The sequence below is a fragment of the Camelus dromedarius genome, chromosome 15 (assembly GCF_036321535.1).
Source record: "Camelus dromedarius isolate mCamDro1 chromosome 15, mCamDro1.pat, whole genome shotgun sequence".
Lineage (NCBI taxonomy): Eukaryota > Metazoa > Chordata > Mammalia > Artiodactyla > Camelidae > Camelus > Camelus dromedarius.
The window spans coordinates 36,214,758-36,236,967 of NC_087450.1; the positions used below are offsets into that span (position 1 = coordinate 36,214,758).

Consider the following 22,210-nt stretch of genomic DNA (forward strand, 5'->3'; position numbering starts at 1 on the left):
GTCAGGGATTTCCTTCCCCAACAGGACTCTGGATCTGGATCCCTTCAGCATGAACTCAACCTGTGGTTCATTCCCACCCCCATCAATAGTATACTTTTTCTGACCTGCCACGACTGCTTCTCCTGCTGCTTAACTAAGTATGCTAAAAGGAGCGAAGAGTAGGCAAAATGTTGTAGTAAGTGGACTCTGCCTGAGAGAGTTCCTGCATTCCTTGTTGAGCATGATGTTGGCTATGCCGGCTACCCCTTCCTTCTGCCTCAAGGTCAACAGGACACCACAACCTGGGCACCCCAGCTAGAAGTACTACTTCCATGGTATTACGCTCTGGCCCATTCCAGAACCGTGTTCCTTCTTTGGCATTACCTCTCTCTCTCCCATTTTTTCAGTGCCTTTATGGCCCACAATCTAATGAATCTTAGTTAATGTAGATGCCAGAAAAGGATCTGCTATATTTGCAACTTTAAGTCCTTCGCTTTTATAAAACAGAGAAGTTATATAATAGTGGGACCAATGTCTCATCCAAAACCCTCTTCCAAAGTAGTAGAGCTGAGGTTCAAAGTCGTCTAACTCTAACTCCAATTCTCCCACCAATGCAAATAGATGGAGCCACACTTAAATATCTTAAGATATTTTTCTTAAGACATGCTAGCTCTTTTTGATCTGATGTCCTCGGTCTTTCTCTAGCAATGCCTTATTTTGAGGTATGCAATTGAGCAAGGAAAATCTGGTAGCTCTTTGCAATACTCTCCAGTAGAACTCTGCTTCTGTAGAAGATCAATGATGTAAAATAACACGTTGCTTCAATTGCCTTCATCCTGAGGGACAGTCACTACTATACTGTGACAACTCTGAACAAGGAGCTTTTTCCATTGCTGCTTATGCATACTTTTCTAGATCACAACCCAGGATACAAACAAGCCTAAGGACTTCTGAGGACATTTCCAGCCAACTGAGCAGAGCATTTCCCAGAATGTCAATGAAGTTGTGTGATATCAGGAAAACTCGAATAAATAATCACAGATAAATAATTCCTGGCTCCCTGAGCCATGATTGTAGAACAGGATCTTACTGCTTTCTCCCCATCTCCTCAAGGCATTCTCTTCGCCCAGAGAGTCCCAACAGCCTGATACCAGACTGATGATGTCAAGAACACTACCCTTTGTTTTAGTTGGGAAGAAGTTCTGGCAATTTAGCAAGTACAGACACATGAAAGAGAATGCAGACTCTTTCCTAAGAGGGTTTGGAGACATTTTATCAGTAAGAAAGATGCTAGCATATTTCTTGGAGCAAGTTGTTTTGGTTTTCTTTTCCCCTCTGTATACAAAGTCCTATGAATTTCTTCTTAGGAAGAGAAACAGAAGACTGGGGTAAGTGATGGGGAAACCATTCTGTAACTGTTTCTTTTGTCTCCTATCTCCACTTCAGACTTTCTTCACTTTCACTAGAGATAGGAAAGTTATTCTGTAAATCAAAAAAAATTTTTTTGAAAAGATAGAATCAAGTATTTCTTAGACTTCAGACTTTCTTCTCTCAGACTTTCTTCACTTTTCTTCAATCATTAGAGATAGGAAAGTAATTTTATGAATCTAAAAAAAATTTGTGTAAGATAGAATCAAATATTTCTTAGAAGCTCTTTCAATGGTTATGCAAAATATCGAAGTGCTGCATAAATTGTCCAGAAGTCAGGGCTAGAAGAGAATCCAACTGGTTTCAGGATCATTTATAAATGAAAAGTCAAGAGACCAAGAGCTTCGGACAAAAGGGGGCCCGGGGAGGGGGGGGGGAGTGTCAGTGGGTTGCTATGGTCACAAGCAAGCAGAAGGTATAGGAATCAAAAAGTCAAGTGCAAGAGGAAGGAGTGAGTAGGTCCCATGGGTCAGGGCAGGCAAGGGTCAGGAGCCAAGAAGTCAAGTCCACCCAAGGAATGGCACTAAGAAGAAGAGACCCTTTCTAGTGGGCCTCACCCTGGGTCACAAGTTCCATTCCCTTTTATTTACAAATCCTGCCTACACAGAAACCAGCCTGGGGGTGAGTCCAATAAGCAAGTGGATATTTCTGATAAAGAAGAAAAGAAAACAAAAATTAAAGAACCCCAGAAGCATGCCAAACATTTGACATACTCGTTAGTTTTCACAGCTCTTTGAGAGAAAATGTATGTCACATTTTCTGGTTATCTCTCACCTTTTGTGTATTTTGCTATTATGAGTTCTGCCTCCCTAAAGTCAGAAAATTTGCTTCCCCAGAGACCTTGGCAGCTAGAACACAGGCATGAAGCCTCGGATTGGCCACGAAGATGCACCCAGGCAACAGTTTAATCAGAAAACATGAGCCAGAGGGAGGAGGTGGTGCCCTGTGATGTGACCCATTTGCTGACAAGGGTGGTGGCAAGAGGCATCCAGTCTCCTGAGGTACCAGTTGTTGTGAGATCAGTTCCTGGCCCAGAAGTATCAGTACTGGCAGGGTTGCCGGAGAGTGTGCATTCCTGGCAGCCTTTCTGTGCTCTGGGGAAAAGCAGAGTCAGCAGCTTCCTTACTGGGTCACTTCTGCAGCATGGTCTCAGGCTTTGACCCCAGAAGCTTAGCCTCAAGCCTGCTCTGGTCCTGCCAACTGTTTCGTGAGCTACCCCACAGCCTTTCGCTTTATCAGCGCAAGTCAGCTGCTATTGCTTATAAGAGCCTTGTGTGTTTAGAGATCAGTATTGCCACCGTCCCTTCTTACTGAGTGGAGACCAAAAATTGAAAAATGATAAGAAACCAAAATGATAAGAAAGAAGAAAAGTTAAATAATTTGCCCAAGGGCCTCTAGCTCATAAGTAGCACAGGCAGGATTTGAAGCCAGGACAATCTGACTATAAAATGTGTGTTGCTTCCCATTTAAAACTAGAAAAAGCTTAGGGAAGGAGCACTTACATGGGGTGAGGTAGGGAACATCTTCCATTTCCATCAACTCTAGATACCTTAGTAATTGGGACACCTTTTTCTCTTTGCTTGTGCTCAGTCCCTTTTCTGACTTAACTGTGTGCCAATAAGCATATGGGTGATGCTAAAGATAAACCAGCACCACCAATTTCCATTGCTACCTTCAAATATTGCCGTTCACAGTTTATGAAGGGTGGGACCACTGTCTGTGGATTGCTGAGGAGGTGGCCAACTGTGGCGTTTGTTTACCATTGCTTTTGATGAGTTACAGCGAGTGATGCATTATTCATAAACTCTAGGTTTGGAGAAAGTTCCCTGGCTCAATTTCTGCTCATTGGCTCCTCTGATCCAACACTGAAACAAACAGCAGCAGATAATGAGGTGTATAGCCTCACCTGCGCTCTCTAATTGTATGAACCCAGAGAACCACAAAGAGAGGTTGGAAGATTGAGTTTTAATTCAGAGTCCTCCCATGTATATTAAAAAATGAAAACCGGGCATACTGATAGGAGACTAACAAATTGGAAATAATCTCTTAGGCACCTGAAAATGCCAATATCCCTTAAGGTGAAAAAATTAAAACAAAAAAGATCCCAGGCAGGTGCTAGAAGTTAGAACAGTTGCAACCCTAAAATACGAAGCAGCAGAAATCTGTCTTCAGGCCCTCAAACTCCCCTCCTTTCCTCCTCTATTCCTAATGATGCTCTCAACCCTTCCACCCCTCAAACACCTAAATTGAATTCTCTCTCCAAACTCAGTTCAACAGCCCACTCACCTTCACACCACGATACAAATGCCTTATAATAACTTAAAAACTACTCCTCCCCAGGTATTTGCACTTAAACTCAATAAAAATCTTAAATACAGGGATTATATTTTGTAGTAGACATCAGTTATTTGTAGTTGCCCCCAAATCCTTATTTTGCACCCATACAAAAATAGTATTCTTAAAAAGTACGTAACATATTGTAATGGCTAGTTTTACTTGTCAATTTCACGGGGATCAAGGGGTGCCCAGATATTTGGTTTAAACATTATTTTGGGGTGTGACTGTGCGAGTGCTTCTGGACGAGATTAGCATTTGAATTGGTAGATTGACTAAAGCCGACTGCCCTTCCCTGGTGGATGGAGGCTTGAGTAGAATAAAAGGCTGAGAAAGAGTTCTCTTTCGGCCTGATGGTGTTTGAGCTGAGCCTTCCGACTCAGGCTGCAACCGTATCATTGACTATCCTGGGTCTCCACCTTGTCCACTGCAAATTTTGGGACCTCTGAGCCTCCATAATCACATAAGCTAATTCCTTGTAGTAAATCTCTAGACAGGTAGATAGAAAGATAGAAAGAAAGACAGAAAGAAAGACAGAAAGAAAGACAGAAAGAAAGACAGAAAGAAAGACAGAAAGAAAGAAAGAAAGAAAGACAGAAAGAAAGAAAGAAAGAAAGAAAGAAAGAAAGAAAGAAAGAAAGAAAGAAAGAAAGAAAAGAAAGAAAGAAAGAAAGAAAGAAAGAAAGAAAGATCCACCCTATTGGTCTGTTTCTCTGGAGAACCCAGACTAATACACACATGTATTCACTATGAAGTATTAGAAAACAGCGAATCCTTGTGGACCTATCACCAACCCAAGAATTAAGTTGCTATTGCTCTATCCTTTTCTCTCCAGCCTCTTTCTCAGATATCCAAAAATATTTTGAATACCTTCTTAACATTTTGATAGTTCCTCACTCTATAGATCCTGCCTTCTTGACAACAAATAAACAAATAGAAAATTGTATGTCCCAGTTCTCCCCATCCAGGATCCTAGGGAGATTGCTATTCCACCATTCAGATGCACCCATAGTAAACTGATTCAAAACTAAGTTGCACGGGGAAGAGGCGGGATGTGAGGCATTCATATTTCTAACATGGACTGGAACCAGCAGAGTGGTGGCCTCCTGATCATAGCAGATGCTGTAACTCCTTTGGAAGGTCATTTTGGAATATGGAAGTGCACACTGGGGTTACTCCTGGAAGCTTACCTACAAGCTGTCTCTCCAACCTTTGTAATGATTCTTTAAGCTCTTTATTCCCCTGTAAATTCCTTTCCGCTTGAAGTAACCAGAGAAAATTCATCGACAACTAAAGAGCTCTGACCAATACAAAAATTGGACTATAAGTGGTTACAAACAACAGATTTCAAGGACCTGGAACCTTAGATCGACTATCTGATCGATTTGGGGTTGAAGTGATTAAATATTTGGGTATCAATTAAATGACAAGACATTAGTAATCCACGTATGTGAGGTGGTAAACAGCAACCTAAGTGATTCCCTTTTGACATTTGGAATAAAGTGTCTACTGAGGCCAAAGTTTTGGCTTCCCTTTTGACTGCTTTCCCACTTACACCATTATGTGGGGCTAAGGAATAAAAGAAATGGGGGTTGGGGTGGCTGCCTCTATAAGCATCCATGAGCTTTTAAAAACGAAGACAAGGTAAAGAATTTAAATTCTCACACCAACGTCTTGTTAGAGAAATAGGGAGCTTCTAGGACTCCTCTAGGAGAACTTTCTCTCTTATAGTCACATGGCTGTCGTAGCCAAATGTAAAGCAAATGCAGAGTCAGATCTGGCCAGTTACTGAATTTCAATGTAGGTTGAATTTATGTACTCATTAGATAGCTTATATGAAAGTCAGGGTATTATCTGGGAAAGAGGGGGGCCACAAGAGTTGGAATGAGGGCATTTGAGAGGATCTAGGTGATTCTGAGTACCCTCAAAGCCACTGCACCTCTCTTACCAAAAGAGGCAGGCCCTCCTCCCCTGTCTGAAGATGCTCATGTGGTCCTGCTTGAAGACCTTATATTGACCTCATCTGAGACAGTTATCTCATACAGGAATTCCAGTTCTCGTGCCTTACACCTGTGACCCTTCACTCCCTCCAGACGTGTAACTAGTTCCAGACCCAGCATGCCCAGAGGAGCCAATTAAAAAAGTCAAACCGGGAAGGAAAAGATCTACATGCCAAAAGAATTGCAAGATTTTGCTAAAACTAATATTTGCAAAAGCCTGGAGAGTATATTGGATATTTTACCAGGAACATAATTTTATGGGTCAAATTATTAGCATGGGTACTAACCAGAGAGTCTGGGTTCATTCAACTTAGCTGGTGCCAACTATTAACTTGGTTAGTTGACTGAAACCTGGATTCCACTGTGGCCTATCGCTGAAGGAAGTAGAAAGGCTACTTCCAGAGGTTTAGGGAGATAAGAATGTTGGAATGGATTTGTCATATGCAACATATAGAATATACCAAAACTAAGCTGAGAGAACACTCCCTTCCCTAAGGCATTAAGGAAAACATTGATAAAGAGAGAACCAGGATCTGTGAAGTGTGCTCTGCTGAATTTCTACTGTCCTCTGGGGATAAAGGTGGTAAATATTGCCACTGAAATGAGTTCCCTGATTTCAGCAGGGTTGATGGATGCCCAGAGGGGTAGATACTCAGTAGTAGGATTTAACTGCCAGAAACAGTAGATGTGGTTATTATAAAAGCAGAATGTTTTGACTTGCAGGTGTCTTTTGGTGGAAGCTAACTGATCATGATGTTTCTAAAACCGAGCTAGATGGGCAGCCTAAGAGGGAGGTACTTGACCAGTAAAACTGAAAAAAATTCTAAGCCTGGCAAACCTAGACTTAAACCATCATATTTGACTAAATCATCACCAGGGAATCATGGCCTAGCCTCCAATATCCAGACTCTCAATTCAGCGAGTGAAAAGAAGAAACCTTGGGGATGAACACTGTAAGAACCTATAAACATCTTCCTCTACCCTTTCACCAAAAGCAGCTGCATACATTTACCAAGGTAACTGCGTACTGGAGGAAGGGAAATGCCTAACCCTCTCACAAGTTACCGACACGGCTTCGGGTTGCTGCTAACCCCTAGGAACCCAGAATGTACTGTTTTCCCCACACACACACCCAGAGGAGACCCTTATACATGGGAACCAGTGAAAGATGGAGTTGGAGTCCCAGTCCATCTCATAGTGGGAACAAAGTTTCCATTAATCCAACCTCTGGTTATTTGCCCCAGTTCCTCAATTACAGTCTGAATGGATAAATCCAGTAAATGGCAGAATCCTCAAACTGCCTTCTTGACCCAAAGTAAGCACTAGTGGGACCATACCTTTCTAACAAAACAGCAAACCAAAAGCAATGCTATATTTGTAAGAGAACTCTGGAAATTAGCATCATCAGTAAAGAAAACTAAAGGAGTGGTGATTTCTATCATGTCCTCATTTATCTCACCTGACTCACATGTGCAGTGAATAGATGGATCTTAGAGCATGACAATGAATAACCAGAATCTTCATCAGTAACATCGGTTGCTGCTACTCTTTGTAAAGTTGTCAGTACTGGAGCAAAATGACACAACTCTGGCCGTCTAGTATGCCATTATGCCTACAAATGCTTTTTTCTCTATTATCATGAGCCTGAAATACCAGAAGCAATTTTTTTGCACCCACAGGCACAGCACTTTCTTGTCCTGCCTCTGAGCGACACCAATTCTCAATGCTCCCTCTACTTGTGAGAAAAGGGAACTTCTACCTTGTGTAAGTGTTATTATTTCAGGTCTCCTGCACTCACAGCTAAACAAAATTCCTAACAGAAATTGGACCATGTCAAAATGCATACCGTAGTTAATGGATGTGGAAAGAGGGATTTGGAGATATTTGGGCCTTTCCTTTTTAATAAATGCCCAAGAATGAGAATTTAGAGTCAGATTATTTTTCTCCAAGGTAATTAGAAAGACTATCTTAATTGTAACAGTCCACATGCAGTCAATTTAGTAGATCAATCAAACATTCTAAGTTTGTTTGTTTTTTTAAATCCATCAAAGTGGTGGTTAGGCTGCACTGACCTGTTCCATGGAACTAAGTCAATTCTAACCAAGCCCTGAATAGATTCAGTCTGTGAGACTCAACTGCTTTTGATTAACAAAATGTCCTCATATCCATCATATAATAATAATTTTTAAAGTTTTTTTTTTTAATGTAGACGTAGCCACAGACCCATTCCTTTTCCCTTGGTTCTGGAACCAAAACAGAATTTGCTAGTTTGACTGAAAGCTTAATCTCTCTAAACCTTGGTAGTGAAAGAATAATAACACTACACTCACTATAAATCAGTGGAGGAGTTATAAAGATGAATGAGGCCACACTGGGCCAATTTCCTGTTTTATGTAAATCTAAAACAGAGTCACACAGGATTAGGACCATAGGCGCTGTTTTTCAGATTCCCAGAAGAAAGTCACTTTATCAACATAAACTTGGCATGACTTTGAAACATACCAGCATCCATCTTACTGGCCCATTGACTTGCTGTAGTAAGTTGTGGTATTTTCCTTATTATGTTATGCCCAGAGCCACAGAAAGATTAATGTTACAAGTTAAGCAAATAGTGTGATATTTACAGCTTAGTCTGTTGGTGAATATTAAAGCTCTTCCCGGTCCAGGTTCCTAAGGACCACAGGAGAAGGTCACACATGTGCCATGGAGACAGTCAGGGCTGTTCCAAAATGTTTAGTCCACAGATTAACATCCATCTTCAAAAGGAGGAAAGACAAGGAAAAGTTACCATAGGTCATTAGGAGCGGGGGTGCAGAGTGGTGAATCGATTTACAAAATCTACTGTTTGTGAATAAGAAAGAAGATCTGCACCCAGTTCTGGGTCAGAGACAAGCATTGATCTTATAGATGAGAAAGCAGTGGTGAAATATCACTTCCAAAGGGATCTACTGGTTTCTGAATTCTCAAAATATCACCTCAATCAAGGAGTCTTGTTGAGAATGTCAGCTACATGCTAGAGGATATAAGAGCCACTGAGGCCCTTGAGAAGCTTTACTTCTGTGAATTTGGGGAAGAAGGGAGTGAATCCTAGGTCATGCTCTACCGTGAGTACACGGGCCCCTTTTTCAGAGTTGGTAGCACAATGAATGCATACACTCTAGGTTATCTGTGAAGAGTAGCAGAATATGCCACCCACAAATATGTCACTTTGACACTCTGATTATTTTGAGCTAAGGACCACTGAAAAGAAGCAGACATAAAAAAGTTCTTTGCCCTTCCCCTATTTGCCTAAAAGCAGGATATAAATTTGCAAAGTTGTTCTCACTCCTTCCAGGAAAAACAGAAGTTAACCACTGGAGGCAGCCCTAAGACCCCTATCAGCCTAGAGACAGCACCAGCGGAATCTACATAACACACACTACTAACTAGCCCTTATCTTCTCCTAGTCCCCCGATATTTTTACCTTCCCCAATGTGCTAAAAACTCAGTCCCTTTCCTTTGTCTTGTCATTTCTCTAAAAATGTGTTGTTCTTTTGTTAAGAAGCAATATAAGCCCAAGTTCTAATCACCTCTCTGAGTTACTCATCTCTGAGGGCTCCCATGTGTATGCACGATTTATCTGATAGTTGTATGCATGATGCACATGTTAATAAAATTCTGCTTGTTTTCTCTTGTTAATCTGTCTTTTGTCAGTCTAATTTGCAAAGCCCCAGCTGGAGAACCTAGGAGGGCAGGAAGAAAAAGAATTTTGTTCCTCCTCTATACCTAGATCAGGTCACCAAGAAGCCAGCTGTCACACATATTCTGAAAATGGATCAGAAACTGGACTCTGATGGAAGAGACATACCGGGGAAGACAAGGAGTCCTCGGTGAACTCTGCAATCCAGTAGAGGAGACAAACATACAGGCCAGTCACTTACACGTATGAGTTTGTCTCCACCTACCCCTCATCCCTCAACGACACACACACATACACACGTAGAAAATGCTGTCTTTCTCTGCCCAGTGGTCCTTCTCTCACCATTGGAGAGGTATGCAGCTTTCCCAGATAGTTCCAGAAGTCTGGGGATGCAGTCTTGGAGGAAGAAAAGATAAAGACTTAAGGAGGGGATCTGCCTATGAAGAGAGATTGGACAGATGTGCCAATAAGTAGAGACAGGGAGAAGAGCAGGGGAGAGGGAGGAGAGAGAGATGGAGAAGGGGCAGTATGAGAGATGGTGACCAGAGCCTGGGGAGAGAAGGAATGGGAAGTTGTTGTTAAATGGGTATAGAGTTTCAGTTTTGCAAAATGAAAAGAGTTCTGGAAGTTGATTGTACAATAATGTGAATATACTTAATGCTACTGAACTGTACACTTAAAAATGTTTAAGATGGTAGATTTTATGTTATGTGTGCAGTTGACCCTTGGTGTCCATGGATTCTACATCAGCAGATTCAACCAATAGTGGGTTGAAAACACTTGGGAAAAAAATTTCCAGAAAGTTCCAAAGAGCAAAACTTGAATTTGCCACTCACCAGCAACTATTTACACAGCATTTACATTACATTCTATTAGGTTTTATAAGTAATGCAGAGAAGATTTAAACTATACTAGAGGATACAGGTAGGTTACATGCAATAACCATGCCACTTTATCAAGGGACTTGAACATCTGTGGATTTTGGTATCACTGGGGTTCCTGGAACCAATCCACCTCAGATCCTGAGGGACAACTGTATTTTACCACAGTCAAAAATTTGTAAATGCAGATTCTGATTCTGAGATCTGGAGTGGAGCTTGTATGTTCGGGGGGATCTCTTTAAAATTCCAAAGCTCAGGCTACACCCCAGATTCATTCAATCACAACCTCTGTTGGGGAATCCCAGGTATAGGCAGGTTTTGAAGTTCCCCAGGCGATTCCAACATGCAGACATGTTTGGGAACCATTATTCTCCACTGAATTGGTTTTCACGAAAGAATCCATCTCACTCTTTCTCACTCTTTCTGATTGGAAAGCCCAGAACAAGGCTCTCTCAATCCAGGCTGCACTTCAGAAGCATCTGAGGAGTCTTTAAAGATAACCTGTACTCTGGTGTCACCATTTCCTCCCTCCTAAGTGATCCTATTTAACTGGTCTGGAGGAAGGCTCAGGCAGGGGTAGTTTTTAAAGCTCTTCTGCTGACTTCAGTTGAAAACTGGCTGAGATGTTTCCCCGTTAACCACAGCCTTGTGCTTAGCCTGCCTCTCTGCTCTCTGATCCAGCCCACCTGCTCAGACTCTGCCCTTAGCCTGTCCTCTGTGTATTCCACACTCTGACCCTGGTTTGATTATCCAAATATTAAAGTGTGGCTGATGATGAAGGGAGCCCAGCACCAGCCAATCGAGTAAATCTGGCAGGCACTAAATGCTGTCAGAAATCACGGATTTCCTCCTTCTGTGCCAATTAGCTTCGTGCCCAGAAAATTTTGATTTGTGGCCACAAACCACACAGTTTAGCCTCACAAATGCATGTCATCCATTACAAGGGAAGTCAGAAAAAAGGTTTTCGGTTCACACAACTTGGGGGTTTTCAGTTCCTACTATGGGGGAGTGGGGGCTGGGCAAGAGATCTGGAGAATATATACGTGTCAGCTTGCCTGGGCCACAGGGTGCTCAGATATTTGTTAAAACAATATTTCTCTTACACCAGAAATTGACACAACATTGTAAACTGACTATACAAAAAATTTTTTTAATTTAAGAAAAAAGGCACTTAGTATTTGAAAACTTAAAAAAAAAACTATTTATGGGTATGCCTATGAGGATGTTTCCAGATGAGATTAATGTCTGAATCTGTAGATGAGTAACATAGATTGCCCTCCCCAATGTGGGTGCACCTCATCTAATCCACTGAAGCCCTGAATAGAATAAAAGGCTAAGAACAAATTTTCTCTCTCTGCCTGACAGTCTTTGAACTGGCACACTGATCTCCTGCCTTCAGACTCAGACTTGGCCTGGAACTTACGCCATCAGCTCTTTTGCTTCTCTGTGCCTTCCGCCTTGGATTTGAACTATACTAATCCGGGCTCTCCTGGGTCTAGACTCCTCTGCCTCCAAAATTGTGTCAGCCAAGTCTATACATACAAATGCACGCAATATATATGATAATATATATATGATGTGTGTATGTGCATCTAGTTGATTCTGCTTCTCTGAAGAACTCTGATACAGTGTGGCCTCATAGTATTTCATTCATTCATTCATTCATTCATCACTTAAAAATATACATTTTTTTGAGAGCCTATGTGCTGGAAACAGTTCAAGGTGCTTGAATAAAATCAGCTCTCATTCCCCCAGCTGTGGAAGCCACCCTTTCCCAGATTAGTAGAAAACTTTAAATACTTGGATCTTATATGCAAGACATAGATTCTATACAGATTAGTATCAGTGCTTGTTAGCAGAACTTCAGCAAATCGGGAGTTATATTAATTCCCTGCCTCCCATCACTGATGTTAGACCCAGAGGTTTATGCGACCTCTGGGGCAGAGTGTCAGGCAGGGCTAAGGAGAAAACATACTTCATAAACATTGATTGCTTCTTGTTACACCTTGCTAATGTAATCTGTGTTGCAGATGAGAATTAGCATAATATTATCCATAATGCCAGTAAAAATGGCCTGAGCTGCGGTGCTGTTTGTGGTTTTGGTTTTGTTCTTCAGGAAGTTGCTTTAGGAAGGGCATAGCAAGACCTTGTATTTCCTTGCCAGAGTTATAAGGGAGAACAACTTCTTTGCCCTTTTCTTTTTCCAATAATAAATCATGAGTAATAAGCTACATCACTGCATCGTGTATGACTGCCCCTGGCCAAAGGACATTTAACAAAATTCAGATAAGTCATAGGGTTTTTTCTTTTTTTTGTCTTTTTTAAGTTCTCTTTGACCTTTTAGATCAAAACTGTAACTAACAGCAATGTTTGGGCCAATTCCATTTATGGTATGCTATTTGTAAAGAACTTTAGCCGTGGCCTTTCTAGAAATAGGCGCTTATACACACCTACACATAAGCACAATTCTTCCTTTTCTGTTGATTACGTGTGGGCCTCTCTCATCTGCTGTATTTTACTATAAATCTCTCACAGGCAGAGGCCTTGCCTGTTCAATAGGATATATTTCATGCCTGCTGAGCTGTTGGACTTTTATGGCTCTTTGAATATTGTTCACTCAACCTTCTTTAACATTGAGAAGCTCAGACCATAGAAGAGACACTGGCTACTGATTCTCTCCAGTCGGCCTCTAACGCAGAGGGGCCAATGGCACTTGCCGGGTCCTGGGGAAACTCCTGCTGAGTGGGTAGGTGGGATGCTTGAGTCGCATCTGCAGCCTTCAGCTTGGTCTGAATCTCTCCTCTGAATGCGGCTCACTCTCTCAGACTCACCAGCCCCTCCTCTGCTGCAAGACCTCCCATGCGCTGATGTCCGCTTGAGCACCCTGGCCTGAGTCTTCATCTTACTTCTCTGGAACCCTGTACCCCCAGACCTCTGTCCTTAAAAAAAAAAAAAAAAGTTTCCTAACTAGGATCTTAGCTCTCAGGTTCACCAAAAGTAAATGAGACCCTGGGCCAAAAGACTTAATTAAGCTTGTAATTCTTCTAGTGGTAAGACCAAGAGGTGAAGTTGTGGTTTTGATTTTTCCCTGCATGTAGAAACAGAAATATGCAGAAACCTGTGCTCCTGACTGACTCCCATCCTTTGGGAAACCATCTCTCCCTCTGAGATACACTGGCACTGACTATGAATACCCTTTATTAATCCCATTTTCATTTTTCCCTGATCTTAGATATTTCCATCTTTGCTGTTGAATCTCTCCAGGTTAATTATAGAGAGAGGTGGTGACTTTTTTCTTAAGAGCTTAACCCAAGGGTGGTTCAAATTCTAAACTTGCTAAAGACTTGAGATTAGGATGCATGAATTGCATCCCAAGAAAAGTTCAAGGTAACTTTATTTTGTGCAACTGATATTTTTGTGTTTTCCCACATTAGACTATCTCCATTCTTTTTCTCTGAATATAAAAATACTTGTTCATTATAAAAAAAAAAATTCAGGCAGTATAGGAATGTATACCTAAAGAACTAAAGATTATCCCAGTAACTTCTGTGAATTTTTAAAAATTGAGATGTAGTTCACACACCATAAAATTTATCCTTTACAAGTGACTCATTAAGAGGTTTTTAGTATAATCACAAGATTGAGCAGTCATCACCATTATCTAGTTCCAGAACATTTCATCATGCCAAAGAAACCCCTGTACCTATTAGCAGTTACTTCCTACCCTTGTCCCCTAGTCCCTTGCAACCTCTAACCTACTTTATCTCTATGAATTTCCCTAATCCGGACATTGCATTTAAATGAGATCATACAATATGTGATCTTTTGTGACTGGATTCTTTCACTTAGCATACTGTTTTCAAGGTTCATCCATGTTGCAGCAGGAAACAGTACTTCATTCTATTTTATGCTTGAACGACATTCCATTGTGTGGATGACTACATTTTCTTTAACCATTCATCATTCATTGGTGAGTATTTGGGTTGTTTTCCACTTTGGGGCCATTATGAACAATGCTGCTATGAACATTCATGTACAAGATATGTTTTCAATTCTTCTGGTCTAGGACTGTTTTAATGAATAATGTTTCAGACTTTTTTGATGCATATTTATGTTTACAGATAAATATGTCGTGGTCTATTATTGTTCCCAGATACTCCCGTTTCCTGTAGGAGAATTAATTCCTGTAGCAAATTAATCAGTTGCTAAATGACTCGCAGTGCCTTCTGAGGGAAGATTATGTATCCCCACCCCATTTTCATGCCCAACACGTCGCTTGCCTTGGCCTGTGGTTTGCGAGTGCGTGTAATACACTTCGTGACTGAGCAGAAGTTTTCGAGCAGTTGTATGTTTCTGTGAGCTGTCCTGCTCTTTCCCTGTGCTGTGCATAGGAGACTGCTGCTTCAGTGTGGGTCCCAGAATAAGACCCGAGAAGCTGATATGCAGCTGACTATAGCCATTAACAATATGAAAGAGGAATAAATTACTATTATGAGCCACTGAGATTTTGGGATCATGGTTTCTGTAACAGAGCTGACCAAAGCATAAATAAATCATTTATTGTCTGCTTTTCTCACCTACTGATAATAGTGTAGACATTTTTATAGATGTAAATTTGTAACAGTGGTGTTACTGAAATGAGGTCCAAAAAGACTAAGTGACTTGTTCCAGTGACAAAATTACTAAGAGAGACAAAGTCAATTTTATATCTCTGTTCTGATTTGCAATCCCATTTTCTAATTAAAGCAAAGGAGAGGGTAATCTGGGACGTTCTGGTGAGGTTACAGGGCTTTTTGCAAAGATCCTCATGCAACTGCATGATTGTTGGACTGAAAGTTCCAAACTCACTCATGCTGTACTAATTAATAAGTTAATACTAATTGGGAAATTGTAAAAAGCTGAAATGTGTGTGTTGGGATTTTTGCAAAAAGGTTTCTTTTTTAAAGGGGAGAGTCTATTATAAGAGTTAATCCTAATTCTTTATCTCTGCAGCCTCCAGGTCTGGGATCAATACTGACAAATAAGTAGTTCCCTGCTCTCAACACACTTTGCGTGCCTCACCAAACTGCCATTCCGTTTTGCATGATTTAACACAATTGCCTGCCTTTGCTCCTGAGGCTGGCCGCTTAGCCTGCAAGGGACCACGCACGAATGGAGGGAAATCTTGGCCAGCATCTGTCCACACTCCGTCTGGTTTAAGGTAGTATTTCCATCTTTTTTTTTTAATCTTAAACTCATAAATAACTAACAGTTTTGCATAACTAATTTTCAGGAAGAAAGGATTTTGGTAAACCGCCAGATAACAGCCGATAGCTTACAAATCATCGTGGTTAGAACACACAAGCTTTAGTCTTAATATCACTTTTAAGTGATAAAATGGCCACTGGTGGTCTTCAGAAACCTAGACCCAATACAAGAAGAGTTTTCCTTTCTTATACTGACTAGGCAAAACTCCATTAAAAATCATTGATTTCAATGCTTTAATAGAGGTGAGACTGGTTAGGTAAGAAGTTTCTTTTATCAATTTCTTCTTTTTCTCTGATCTATTGGCACTTATACACATAAATATACAGCATGTAAGCAAAATGCTACAAGTTGTTAACCTTTTATACCAAATCTATTTTATATTTATTATGGCATAGGCCTTTTGAGATGATCTTAGTCTGATTACCTCAATTTACAAGCAAGAAAAGTAATATCCTCAGAGCTCAAAGGGCATTTCCTAGGTCGTGAAGCAGGGATAGAGCTGGGACCAGAACCCCGCCTCCTAAACCTTAGTCCAGTGCTCTCTCCTCACTCCATGCCACTCCCTTAGCAAGTGTATAACCAGGAGGGAACTCATTAAGACCAGCTCAAGTTGGGAAAAGGCATCAGCACTGAGTCTTCTAGAAAGTTGAACCTCCCGTGGAAAGTACCCTATGAGTGGGCGTGAGCCCCGCCAAGAAATAGGAACAAAGGTATCTGCTAAGGATATGGATGGGAGCAGACACGGGTCTTTATCTAGTGCAGAATTACGATCAAGTAAGTTTCTCCAGTCCTCACATTGTCCCCCACAGTGGGACAAGCCAGGGCAAGTCAGAGACAGGGTCCTGGAGAGCAGCAGAATGAAGAACACTGAAAGGGGGCAGTAGTTAAACACTGCCGATGCATTAACCCCTGAGCCCAGCAAGATCTGGGTTGGATCCATGAGAGGCAGGAGCGACATCGGCCCCGCCAGGTGCCATGAGGTTAATCATTCTCTCCATCCAGCCAGGAGCCTTCAGTGCCTGGATCTGAAGGGAGAGCCACATCCTCTGGCCAGCCTGACCGGAGTGTCTGCGTTTTACCATGACCTAGGAGTCCTCTGGAACTGGAAGAAAGATCAGAGGGAGCGAGATCTTGACAAAAGGGTGGAGGGGACACCAAACCCAGCAGGTGACCCCCAAATAACACTACCGACTCAGATCCAAGCTCAGGCTTCTAAGAAGGAATTAGAAATGCCCTTGGTGGGAGGCTCACACATGGCTTAGTCTATTTGTTTCTAAACCACCAGGTTATTCTTAGGCACAGTGTTTCATAAGGTCCCCCAGATAAGCCAGTGTTTGGAAGGCTCAAAAGGTGAGACACCCAAGCTTAGCAATAGGACTTGTGGAAAAAATTAGGTCATCCATTGTTCTAATGCCTCAGAGGACCAACATCCTAAACGCTTTTGCTTTTTTGAGCTTTAGACAATTGCTGGGGGCATGGAGTGGAACCAGGAACCTCAAACTATGAAACAATGTGGAAAGCAGATGTGGTGTGAAAAATTGTAATCAAAAGATCTTTTTTTTATCTAAGTAGAAAGAGTGGTAAATCAATAGACTTTTTGATAGATTATATACATAGATTATTCTTGGCATTTTAAATGTCTTTCCCTTTCCTCCTTTCTCTCAACTCCCCCAAATAGCCTCTGCTCGCTGAAAAAAAAAAAAAACAAATCCAAAATGCCAAATAAATCTTCACTCTGACTACAAAACTCCAACATGCAGGCATTCTGTCACTGCTTGTTATTAAGCAATGTCTGTTTCCAAAATGTAATTTTCCCCCCTTTCCTCTTCCTTTCAAACTTCCCCCACCTTTCATACTCCCAAATAGCTGCTTCTCAGAACATACCTATTAGGCAGGTCAGGGAGAGTTTTATCCGCATGTTCCACTGGAGCCCAGAAAGTGAGGTTAAGTGGCAAGAGCAAGGACACAGAGACAGCCATGGGTGGAGCAACAGCCTCGAGGCCCTATACCACCCAGGGCTCTGCCTGCCTCATTATTACACCGCCTCTCGAAAACCCTTGCTGAGACTGGCTTGCTCCAGCTTTTACTGTCGCCATGAAAAATATTAATGGTCCAAGAACCCAGGAGCTCAACTAGTGTTTTCTTGAAATATCTCACTGCTGTTGAGGCACACCCAAGGTGAAGCATCATTACACTCACTGCCCATGGACCAAGCGAGACAGTAGAGCAACAGAATCCTACTTGTGAGACTAAAGGGATATTCAAAGGCACCTTCACTAGTCTGAGCTTTTCACCCACTTTACCGGCACTCCTCTGTTAACAAGGGGACCCCACTCCAATAGTACTCTGGTACCGGCGTCGTCTTTACCAGAGGTGGAAATTATATCTGAGATGTTATGGTATGTCTAAGTGCTGGCTTTTTCTTTCCCCCAGAAGGGCATTGGTGAATCGCTCCTCTATCACACCATCCCCTTGCGTTCTATGCTTTGCAATGACTCCTTTCACATTTAGGATGGGGGCCCAGTGGGAACTACCAAGGGCTATATTCAGAAGGATCATTTTGCTCCCATGAAGCCAAGCTATGTGGACTCTGAGGGTGACCCTGCCCTCAGGAAGCTCAAAACCTAGCAGCCTCCCCCTAATAACATAGTCAGCTGTTGGTCTTCCTGATCAAGACCCTGTACTGAAAGGATCAGAGCTGCTGCCTGAACTTCATTAGTCAGGGCAGGATGGGGTGTGTGCCCCCGCTCACCCAGGCTTCCTATTGAACCTATCAATACAGCAACATTAAACCGGATTTAGAGCACAAGTCTGGTGCTCTAAACCAACATTTGGACTGTTCACCATGAAACTTGGGGCTATAACTTTAAATTCTAACTTTAGTCATTTATCCTGAGAAGTTTCATACCAAAGCAAAAACTCCTCAAAGGTTGATTCTGGATGACATTTGCCTGAGTCTGTCTGACAACAGCACGCAGAGGAAGAACACCTGTTTTCTAATCTCATTTCCATCCATACCTGGCCATCTGAGAAGACACAGGCCCTCTCTCTCTCAGCCTTCTTAGTTTCCCTATCTGGGGAAAGGTAATACTTTACACTTTACCTTTAAGTATTTCAACAATGACATTAAGTAACACAAGCAGACCCATGGTAAAATGTAAAGCATGGTGTTCAAGAGGGAGATGGTTGTTATTTCTTTGTCCACTTGTGCTAGCTTCCTGCCCTGTGAAAACTGAAGGACTTCAGTCAGCCAGAGCCAATGGCAACCAGAAGATTTTAATCACCACCAGTGTAGCCCAGCAGCTGTCCGTTTATAAGGATTCTCTGAAGCCTTAGTGTATTTCTTCTCTTTCCAATAACAATAATATATTGTTACCTCTTCATGGTGTGTGTGCGTGTGTGTGTGTGTGTGTGTGTGTGTGTGTTCTTATCTAAACATTTCAATGACACAGGAACCAACCTTTAAGGAATTTTTAAATGTGTTTCCTGTTTAGGATGTCTTTTTCTCAGATCTCCAGCATTTACTTAAAATCGAAGGCTGCCACACAGCCTGCCGTGTAACCTAGACTCTTATTTAACCCCGTCTTGTGATGTTATGGGATACAAATGAACAGGAAGTGTTGACATGGCAACTGTTTGGAAAGCAGCCTGGGCTTGAAGCAGAGGCCTCCATTGCTCAGCCTAAAAATGGCCATGGCCTCTATATGTTAAAAATACGAAACAAATGAAGTCTAGAGATTCTTCCACAAGTAATTTGCAATGGCAGAGAGAGAGGGAAAGAGAGAGGGAGAGGTGGATTAAAGAGATTTAAAAGAGACTTCAGGTCATCGTGATAGGTACCCCCTGATATAATTCTCATGAGAAGGACACTTTAGCCTCTGTGATATTCTTCCCCAAAACCCATAACCCCAATCTGATCATAGAAAATATCAGACAAATCCAAACTGAGGGACTTCCTACAAAATGCCCGATCGGATTAAGACAAACAAGACAGCAACTCTCACAAGTGAGAGGAGTCTAAGGAATCGCAATGACTGAGTATATGGTGGTGTCCTGAATTGGATCCTGGAGCAGAAAAGGGGCGTTAAGGGAAAAACTGGCGAAATCGTAATAAAGCCTGTAGGTTAGTTAATAATAATGTCCCACTGATAATCTCTTGGTTTTGACAAATATACCATCGATATGAAAGATGTTAACATTCAGGGAAATTGGGTGAAGGGTTCACAGGAACTCTCTGCACTATGTTTGCAACTTCTCTGTAAATCTACAATTATTCCAAAATAAACAGTTTATTTTGAAAAGAGAGAAAGAAAGACTTCATAAACATATCATCCAAACTGTGGACTTGATTTGAAACTTGATCAAAGAAACAGTTGAAAAAATTTCGTCTAAAAGCCAACTGGAAATTTAAACACTGGATATTCGATTATATGAAGGAATTAATTACTAATTACTCTTAGGTGTGTTAATGATATTATAGCTTTAGTTTTTAAAAGGAGTCATTTTTTAGAGACACAAACCAAAATATTTATAGACGAAATGATACAGTATCTTGAATTTGCTTCAGAAATAATACAGGAAGGGGAAAATGGTGGGGGAGTCAAAGTCATCAGGAAATAATTACTGAAAATGGGTGGTGGGTATATGGGAGTTAATTATTTTATTTTACCTTCTTCAGTATATTTGAAATTGTCCAGAATTTTTTAAAAAATTAATTTAAAAATCCAAAGGAGAAAAACCATAATTCCCCAAATTTTGATCACATAGCATCATCTCTGCTGCTATATTTGCCACCTTCCAGTTATTCTGATGCAGCTTCCCATTCTCACCAAACCCAGAAGCCAGCTTTGGGATCAGAGTTCTCTCCGGCCCACCCACTCACAGGAGCCTCTGAAACTGGCTCAGAGATAACCAGGACATCATCATCCAGCTGGGAAGCCAACCCCAGGTGGGGTTATTCTAGGACCCTGGTAGCCACAGGGGCCACCAGAGCCCAGCAGTGTGAAGAGGGTGCTTATTATGAATCTAAAGGCAGCCCCATCTCTTCAGCCAACTCCAGGAGCGGAAAGGTCCCTCCTCTCTCTCTTAGTGGTGGTTTTGACATTTTTGTTCCTTTCAGCCTCGAAGCAAATTGGATCTGAAAGCAGATGAACAGGAAGAGAAGTGACAACAAGTCAAGGCTTAGTTTTAATGCCGAGCTTTTTCTTCCTCCCCCAATGCAGAAGTCTTACTAAAGAAACAGCAGGATGCTGACAGGAAACGGCTTGTAAGCAGAAATAACACTTATTATAACAAGTCAGAACAGCAGGCAGATAGGTTTGTTTGTTTGTTAATTATATCTGATTTTATTTTCTAATGAATGCCTTCAGAAAGGGGAGAATCATTCTGACAGCTGTTTGAAACCAAATTTTAAATCCTCTTAGAAAGATGATACCAAGCAGGGGCAATCAGATTCCGTGAAGCAAGAGGAGGTCTCCTCCAGCCCCTTTTGTCGATCAGATCTGTGATGCTTAATGATGTATAATCCTGTGAATGAGGATCTAAATTCCTGCTTTAATTGATGCCTGTGTCAATTGATACAGAAAAGTCTTTTGCTCACCTATGGGGAAGGTACTGATCGAGACATACACGAAATGCATACATAATTTGCCGGCATTTATAACAGGCAATCTATAGCTATTTTTATGTATGATATCCCCAGAAAGAACAAAGTATGTTTGCCTTAGGGGAAAGTGTTAATTTTATCTAGATTAACTAACTAAATGCTTACACAATCATGAATCAGAAAGAAAGATACAACTTTTAAAAAGAGGACTCGAATGAGAAAGCAAAAAAACTATTTGGGGAGCAGGGCTGGGAGTAAATTAACTGGCAAGAGTGGTTTTAAATTGCCCTCAGGATGAATTATGCCTCCTACTTTTTTGTCAGCAATGAGTAATTATTAAAAGGAGGCAGCATAGTTCACATCTTGGCATTTTTATCCAGAATTAAGGTTTCACATTACACATTCCCACTCTACTTCATTGTGTAACTACAAGTATCTGCAAAACCAATCAAGGATACCTTGGAGATCAGGTCTATGCAGACAGAGCAGTCTGAATCATTTAGACCAGAGCAAAAAATCCATGTGATGGATAAAATATAACGATTAAGGGAAAAAGCAGATTTTCATCTAGATAATCCAAAGCAACATCGCCGTCCCCAGAGGGATTGCCCTCTCTCTTTTTCCCTTGTCACTTCTCTTCACCTAGGCCACCTCTAAAACTTTGCTTTGAATGACACCTCCTCCAGGAAGCCCTCCCTGGTTAATTGACATGATCCCTTCATTTTGCTCCTCAGTGCAACAAGAAGCATGTCTGTATTTTACATTTGGTCCTTAGTAGCTTGTTTTATATTATTATCAAAGTGTCCCTCTGCCTCTGTGTCTTTATCTACCCCTTTACAGAGAAGTTCTTTAAGGACCCCACTGTGTCTTCCACTTGCTCAGTATTTCCCTAGAGTGCTCACCGTCGGCAAAGAGGACTCTCATGAACATTGCCTATCTAATGTGTAGAGCCAAAATCAAATCGGTGGCTTTGGCTTGGGCTTGGAGTCCCACCCAAAAGTTTGGAGGACAAAAAATATGAGATTATGCAAATAATTTTAATTAGATTCTTTTAAAA

The 22,210-nt window shown here is 41.4% G+C and overlaps 1 protein-coding gene across 1 annotated transcript in view; it reads right to left on the minus strand.

Annotated features, from left to right (window-relative positions):
• Nucleotides 1-17,481, minus strand: part of TMEM178A (transmembrane protein 178A) — a 141,930-nt gene extending 124,449 nt beyond the window's left edge. Inside the window, exon 1 of the mRNA XM_064494560.1 lies at nt 17,433-17,481. Coding sequence (XP_064350630.1) covers nt 17,433-17,466 — 34 coding nt within the window. The 5' untranslated portion in view covers nt 17,467-17,481. The remainder of the gene's footprint in view (nt 1-17,432) is intronic.
• Between the last annotated feature and the right edge of the window lie 4,729 nt (nt 17,482-22,210).